This window comes from Cannabis sativa, chromosome 6, assembly GCF_029168945.1.
Source record: "Cannabis sativa cultivar Pink pepper isolate KNU-18-1 chromosome 6, ASM2916894v1, whole genome shotgun sequence".
Classification (NCBI taxonomy): Eukaryota; Viridiplantae; Streptophyta; class Magnoliopsida; order Rosales; family Cannabaceae; genus Cannabis; species Cannabis sativa.
The window spans coordinates 66964041-66971909 of NC_083606.1; the positions used below are offsets into that span (position 1 = coordinate 66964041).

The 7869-nt window shown below is 39.5% G+C and overlaps 1 protein-coding gene and 1 non-coding gene across 2 annotated transcripts; one reads left to right on the plus strand and one right to left on the minus strand.

Annotated features, from left to right (window-relative positions):
• Window positions 1–2012: 2012 nt before the first annotated feature.
• On the minus strand, window positions 2013–3588 carry LOC133039358 (uncharacterized). The gene is made up of 3 exons (XM_061118233.1): window positions 2858–3588; window positions 2614–2816; window positions 2013–2464 (listed from the first exon to the last, which is right to left on the minus strand). Exons 1-3 carry the CDS (start codon window positions 3586–3588, stop codon window positions 2013–2015), a joined length of 1386 nt encoding a protein of 461 aa, XP_060974216.1.
• Window positions 3589–3818: 230 nt separating this feature from the next.
• Window positions 3819–3925, plus strand: LOC133039562 (small nucleolar RNA R71). Its single transcript, XR_009688700.1, has one exon. It is a non-coding gene; the product is annotated as a small nucleolar RNA R71 (small nucleolar RNA).
• The last annotated feature ends 3944 nt before the right edge of the window (window positions 3926–7869 follow it).

Here is a 7869-nt window from a genome sequence, read left to right on the forward strand (position 1 = left end):
ATCACATCTTTGAACAAAGTCATGAGCATCTTTGAATATTGAAGGCCAATAATACCTCGATTGAAAAACTTTGGCCGTCGTGCGTTTTCCACCAAAATGGCCACCATATGGGGCTGAATGACAATGCTCCAAGATGCTTCTAACTTCACTTATTGGCACACATCTCCGCATTATACGATTTGGGCACTGTTTGTACAAGTATGGCTCATCCCAAAAATAAAACTTGCTATCATGAAGGAACTTTTTGAGCTGCTGCTTGGTAAAATCAAGGGGATAGGCACCTCCAACTAAGTAATTGACAATGTTTGCATACCATGGTACCCGTGCTTGCTCTACCACTAGCAGTTGCTCATCTGGGAATGAGTCTCGAATTTGTAATTCTTCCTCTAAGTGGCTGCTGTGATTGTTAGTTTCCAACCTAGAGAGATGGTCTACCACTTTGTTTTCTGTCTCGAATTTCCAAATCGAACTCTTGTAGCAACAAAACCCAACGAATGAGCCTCGATTTAGAATCTTTCTTGGCTATCATATACTTGATTGCCGAATGGTCAGTATACACAATAACCTTGGTTCCCACAAGATACGATCTGAATTTCTCAAAAGCAAAAACCACCGCTAGCAACTCTTTCTCAGTAGTGGTGTAGTTAATTCGGGCATCAACAAGAGTTTTGCTTGCGTAATAAATGGAGTGAAAGATCTTATTCTTTTGCTGCCCAAGAACAGCTCAAATGGCAAAATCACTTGCATCACACATGAGTTCAAAGGGCAATGACCAATCGGGTGCAACAATCACGGGGGCCTTAACAAGAGCTGTCTTCAACTTCAAAAATGCTTCATTACATTCAGCGGTAAACTCAAATGGCCTATTTTGTTCCAGCAAGCTACACAAGGGTTTAGACACCATAGAAAAGTCTTTAATGAAGCGCCTATAAAAACCCACGTGTCCAAGGAAGCTTCTTATGCCTTTCACCGTAGTAGGGGCTGGTAACTTCTCAATCACTTCTAGCTTTGCCTTGTCAACTTCTATCCCCTTGCTAGACACTTTCTGACCCAACACAATACCCTCTTGAACCATGAAGTGGCATTTCTCCCAATTAAGCACCAAGTTGGTTTCTTCACATCTTGCTAACACTCTTTCCAAATTCTCCAAACAAACCCCAAATGAATCCCCGTAGATAGAGAAATCATCCATGAATATCTCCAAAATACTCTCAGCCATATCCGAGAAAATAGCCATCATACACCTTTGGAAAGTCGCGGGCGCATTGCACAATCCAAATGGCATCCTCCTAAAGGCAAAGGTGCCATATGGACAAGTGAAGGTGGTTTTCTCTTGATCTTCTGGTGCTATAGAAATCTGATTGTAACCCAAATATCCGTCAAGAAAGCAATAAAAATCTTTTCCCGCCAAACGATCCAACATTTGGTCAATAAATGGAAGCGGGAAATGATCCTTCCGAGTAGCATTATTTAGCTTCCGATAGTCCATACACACCCTCCAACCGGTCACGGTTCGAGTAGGAATCAACTCATTGTTCTCATTAGCCACCACCGTGACTCCTCCTTTCTTGGGCACACATTGAACAGGACTAACCCATGAGCTATCTGAACTTAAGTACACAATACCATGATCTAGCCACTTGATCACATCTTTTCGCACCACTTCTTTCATGACGGGATTCAATCTTTGCTGATGCTTAACAGAATTACTACAACCAGCTTCTAAAAGTATCTTGTGCGTGCAAATTGTTGGACTAATACCCCTTATGTCCGCCATAGTCCACCCGATTGCTTTTTTATACTTTTTTAACACCTCTAGCAAGGCACCTTCATCTTCAACTCCCAAGTTTGCTGCTATAATAACTGGCAGCGTGTCATTCTCTCCCAAATAGGCATACTTCAGATGGCTTGGTAAGGGTTTCAACTCCAACTTTGGTGGTTCTTGGATGAAGGGTTTTGGAGGCTTAAAATTACTTTCCTTCAACTCCAAAGATTCAAAGGGCTTCTAGAATTTAGGGATAGGTTGCAATGGCTCCACCCCAAGCAACTTGGTTGTCTTCATCTTCACTCAAGTCTTCAAGCTCATCAAAAGAACTTATAAACTTCTCATCCTTCCAAGCTTCCTTGTGAAATCTTTCAGCCACAATAGAGTCAATTACACTTATGCGGGAACATTCTTCTATCTCATCCGGAAACCTCATAGCATTGAACACATTAAAGGTGACTTTTTGGTCATTCACCCTCATTGTGAGCTCCCCATTTTGCACATCAATCAGAGTTCTTCCGGTAGCAAGGAATGGCCGACCCAAGATAATAGGCACATCTCTATCAGCTTCATGGTCTATGATGATGAAATCAGCTGGAAAAATGAACTTGTCAATCTGTACTAGAACATACTCTATTTTTCCTTCCAGATGGGCCATGGACCTGTCAGCAAGTTGCAATGTAACAGTTGTAGGACGTGCTTCACCCATACCCAATTTCTTAAGATCGACATAGGCATGAGGTTGATGCTTGCACCCAAATCACATAAAGCTCTTCCAACATCCCGTCCCCCAATAGAACAAGGGATTGTAAAACTGCCAGGATCCTTCAACTTCGGTGGAATCTTACTTTTCAACATGGCGCTGCATCCTTCGGTAAGAGGTACAGTTTCAAACTCCCCCAACCTCCTTTTCTTTGTCAAAATATCTTTTAAGAACTTGACATAATTCGGCATTTTCTCCAATGCTTCCACCAAAGGAATATTGATATGGAGCTGCTTCAACACATCTAAAAACTTCTTGAATTGCCCATCTTGTTGTTGTTTCTGAAATCTTTGAGGAAATGGAAGGGGTGGTTTAGGACTAGAACATACTGGTGCAGATTGCGGCATCGAGGTTGCGACCCTTTCTTTGTATCAACTAGTCTGGTATCAGCAAATTCCTGGGCAGTTTTTTTACTCAATTTTTCGTTGATTTGGATTGAAGTGGGCTCCCCACTACCCTTTATTTCCTCCTCAGAATTTTTCAGATGCTTGCCACTCCTCAAGTGAATGGATTTGCATTGTTCCTTCCCATCCCTCCTTGGATTTTCCGTGTCACTAGGCAAAGAACCTTGCGGCCTAGCTTTTAATTCATTGGCCAAATGTCCAAGTTGCAACTCTAAGTTTCGAAGAGAGGCAGCTTGACTTTGTATCACCGCATCATTTTTGGCCATATAATCCCGCATTAGACTCTCCAAAGAACTCGGTTGGGAATTTTGAGCATGTTGTGAATGTCGCAGTTGTTGTGAAAAACCCGGTGGATATGCTTGTCTTCCTTGGGCTGGTGCGGTGCTTGAGCTTGCTCCTTGACCACCCCCCCAAGACAAATTAGGATGATTCTTCCATGCTTGATTGTAAGAGTTTGAGAATGCCCCATTGTTTATATTAAAATTCTGATTTCCCATGTAACAAACGGACTCCGGATTAGAGGGACACTTCTCAAACACATGCCCTTCTCCACAAAATACACATGAGACGTCTTCACTTTGAATGGCAGCAGCTGCTTGCATATTTTTAGAGTTCCCAATGCTCAAATTCTTTAAAACATTTGTCATGGAAGCCATTTGAGCTGTCAAAGCCGTTATTGCATCCACTTCAAGAACCCCCGCCACTTTTCTACTTGTTGGAGCTCTTGTGTTGGACCATTGGTAGTTGTTACTCGCAATGGTTTCCAAAATCTAATGCTTCGTTATAAGACTTCGAAAAAATAGCACCATCGGCCGATGCATCTAACACCATTCGAGAAGCTGCATTCAAGCCATTATAAAAAGTCTCCATCTGTATACAATGTAGAATGCCATGATGTGGACACTTTCGCAAAAGTTCCTTAAACCTCTCCCACGCATCACTTGTGGACTCATCTTCAAGTTGTTGAAAAGACATGATCTCACTTCTGAATTTTGCACTTCTAGTAGGAGGAAAGTATTTCCTCAGAAACTTCTCAGCAAGGTCATTCCAATTGGTACCAGAATCAGGAGGCAAAGTGTTGAGCCATGATCTAGCTCGGTCTCGTAGTGAGAATGAAAATAGCTTCAACCTTAGCACCTCTTCACTCACTCCTTGGATCTTGAAAGAATCACTCACCTCCAAGAATGAACGGAGATGGAGGTGAGGATCCTCAGTTGGCATCCCGCTGAACTGCCCCACGGTTTGGAGCATTTGAAACATCACTGGCTTGAGCTTAAACTGCGGTGCTTGTATTTCAGGCCTCACAATGCCTGGATTGAGCTCATTAAACATGGGGGCTGCATACTCTCGTATAGCCCTTGCTCGATCATCTGCCAATATGATGGGATTAACAATTTGTTGAGCAATCCCATCATCATCAAGATTCTCAGCCATGATGTCTCGGCCCTTAGTCTTTTGAACTCTTCTTCTTCTTCGGAATGTGCGTTCAATCTCGGGGTCAATAGGAGCAAGTTCAAAGTCCTCTTGTTGGTTCATACACTATAGATACCTGAGATTTCAAAGAACAATCAACAAGATTAAAAGCACAAAAAAAATTTAGAATGTCAATTAGTTGATAAAACAAAATTTAGAACTTAAAGTCCCCGACAACGGCGCCAAAAACTTGTTGTGAAAGTTTATATTGATTTATAATTGCGCAAGTGTACACAATCACAAACAAGTAATACAATGATAAGTAATCAAAGTTCGTCTCCACAGGGACTTTTTACTAAATAATGCAAAATCAACTAAGAGCAATTCCAAGAATTTCAAATAAAAATAAAACAAAGTAACAAATTAATTCAAGAGCATAATTCTTAACCTTAATTCTAAACTTGAGAAATAATATTTTAAACTCAATCAACTAAAAATAAGAAGCTAAAAGTGATTAAAGTGGTGATAATTTCAGATTTGGAAAATAGACTTGGGTGATTAATTTCCACTTGTATGTCCCAGTTGATACAGCAATGACTCAGCAATCCTGGCAGAGTTAACAGATTTCAAAAAAACCAGCAAGCTTTTTCCAAAACTTGCAATAAACCATTCATAATCTCAACAATGCATTCCTACATCAGATTAGATCACAAATAGCCCAATAAAAGCATCAAATCCTTAGTTATGCATGGTAGCAAAATATTCCTACTTCACTACTAATTAATACCTAAAAGAAAAGGTAAAAATCATGCATCAATTAGAGGGGCTCAACTATGTCTTGCTTTTCCAAGTAAGATCTGTTGGAATATATTTTACCAGGATCTTAGATCTATTCACAAGTATGCTGTTTAAACACCCTAAATATGAACTTTCTAAAACGATAAATTAAACACATATAAAGTTAAGAAAACCTTACATTGATGCAGCGGAATTAATGTCTCCTTCCACTCAGATCTCTAACCCTTGTATCCTTTCTGTAGCAGAGTATAATCAAGATCTGAGCCTGAATGTACTTCTTCTTCAAGTTTGATCCTTCACAGTCTTCCAATCTATGATTGAGTTACTGCTTGCTGTGTGTGGGCACTTACTCTTTCACTAGGGTCGAAAAAGATGAAGGAGAAAAGAGGAGGAAGATTTCGGCCAGGTATAGAAAGTGGGGAAGGCTCAGTTTTTCTGAAGAGAGAAATTTCTGTCAGAAAAGGTTATTCAAAACTTGTGATTTGACTGAGCCATCACTTTCTATTTATAGGCAACTACTAGGTCGAGGTTTAGAATTATTTGGCATTAAAATAATGAAAATATTAATTTGAAAAAACAACTTAAGTGGCCGGCCATGGTGTAGTATTGGGCCTCACTTGATTTTGCAGTTTTATCAAATTTTATCTCTATTTTCTCAAAAACGCCAATTTTCCAATTCTAACCTTTTAAATGCCAAAACTAATTATTTAATAACTAAAATAGATTATTAAATAATATTGTCATTTAATTTAATTATTAATTAGACATATAAAGTCCATTAATAAATAAATAAACCTAGAATCTCTTTTCTTTACAATTTCACCCCTGCTTAGTGAAAATTCACAAAATTAGACATAGTCTAACTTTAGAATTATAATTGATCAATCACGAATCAATTAATGAGTCTTACAAGCAGAATGTTCTCAACAAGAATGGGGACCATGGATCTATATGCTGCGCATATGCTGAGCTTCCAATAAGTGAACCAAATTTACCAAGTAAATTCTTACTTATTAATTCTTCGTTGAATCCACTCTTAGAACTTAGAATTGCACTCTCAGACTTATATAGAGCATATTGTATGTTCCACGATATCAATATACTATCTCATTTAACCATTGTTATAATCTTATTGTGATTTAAAGATCCTCTATATAGATGATCTACATCGAGATGGGATTTCTTTACCGTTCTCACCCCTCAATGTATTTTGCCCCTTAAAACACTTAGCTACCTGTAAATGGTGTTTAGTGATCTAATGATTAGTCAGTTAAACAAGAGCTCATCCATTTACTTCTATTTGCTAAGCTCGAAGGGAATCATCACTTGACTTCTATACACCAGTAGAAGCTATAGATTCCATATTTATGTTTAGCACTCCCACTCAATCATACTATCATGTTCCCAAAATATACGTATCACCCTGACCCAAAAGTAGGCTTAACTAATAAATCAAAGAACATGAATAGCACTCCTGAGTTGAGCCCAAGCATATCAGGATTTAGATTCTTTTAATCTTAAGATCAACTACTGATATTGACTTGGAAAGATATGTATAACGGTAAGTTTGTAATATCTTAACTTAGTTGCAATATCGGTTCAGTCCAATGTATACTCCATACATTCGAAACTAGTATACTTTACTAATGTCCTGGAAAGAACATAACACTTACTCCAAGTGTAAGTACACATCATCGTTGATTATCACATTAGTGTAAATCCAATAACACTGATGAAACAGGGACCAAAACTTTTGATTCATATGATCACAATCACATTCCACTGTGTTGACGATACTGTAATTGTGAATAAACATAGGGAAATTTGATTTTTTATGCTTAAAAAATCTTAAAATTATATCCCTAAACCTAAATGTTATACTATAGGCAATATATGACTACTTTTGCTTTATCCCCATAATACCCCTTACATTTGAACCACTTGAGTTTTTTTTTTTTTTTTTTTTCGGTTTGAGAGAGACGAAGAAAGAGGGGTTGGGTCAGATGGTCGGACCATGGGTCCGATTGGTCGGACCCCATGGTCCGACCATCGGACCACTAGAATTTTTTTTTTTTTTTCGGTTTGACGGAGACAAAGAGAGAGAGAGAGGGGCTAGGTCCGATGGTCGGACCCATCGGACCCCATGGTCCGGACCATCGGACCTGGGAGTTTTTCTTTTTCTTTTTTTTTTTTTCAGTTTGACAAAGACAAAGAGAGAGAGGGGCTGGTGCACGGAGAGAGGGGGGCTATGGGGGCCGGTGCGCCGTGCGCCGTCACCGTCGGTTGAGGCTTCGGGGTTGAGGCTTCGCGACGGAGAGAGGGGGCTGGGTGGGTTAAGCCTTCGGGTCCGAGAGAGACGAAGAGAGAGAGGGAGCTGGGTGGGTTAAGGCTTCGGGTCCGACAGAGGGGGCTGGGTGGTCCTCGTCGTCGTCGTTGGAGGTGGTGCAGGAGGTGGTGGAGGTGTTTTGGCCGAGAGAGAGACAATTGCTTTGGTTCAAATGTGAGGGGTATTATAGGGATAAAGCAAAAGTAGTCATATATTGCCTATATTATAACATTTAGGTTTAGGGATATAATTTTAGGATTTTTTAAGCATAGAAAATCAAATTTCCCTAAACATATGATCTGGATTTAACTGATTTTGTGTGTATGAATGTAATAAACATATTTAACATATTAAACCATTAGCATGTAAAATTCATGCAAACATCAATCACTTCAAATTT

Coding starts and splice junctions, on each gene's coding strand:
- LOC133039358 (XM_061118233.1), bottom strand. CDS start 3,588: ATGGCTTCCATGACAAATGTTTTAAAGAATTTGAGCATTGGGAACTCT. Junction 2,817..2,857: donor CGATGCCGCAATCTGCACCA/GTATGTTCTAGT, acceptor ATTTCCTCAAAG/ATTTCAGAAACAACAACAAG. Junction 2,465..2,613: donor ATGCAGCGCCATGTTGAAAA/GTAAGATTCCAC, acceptor GTATGGGTGAAG/CACGTCCTACAACTGTTACA.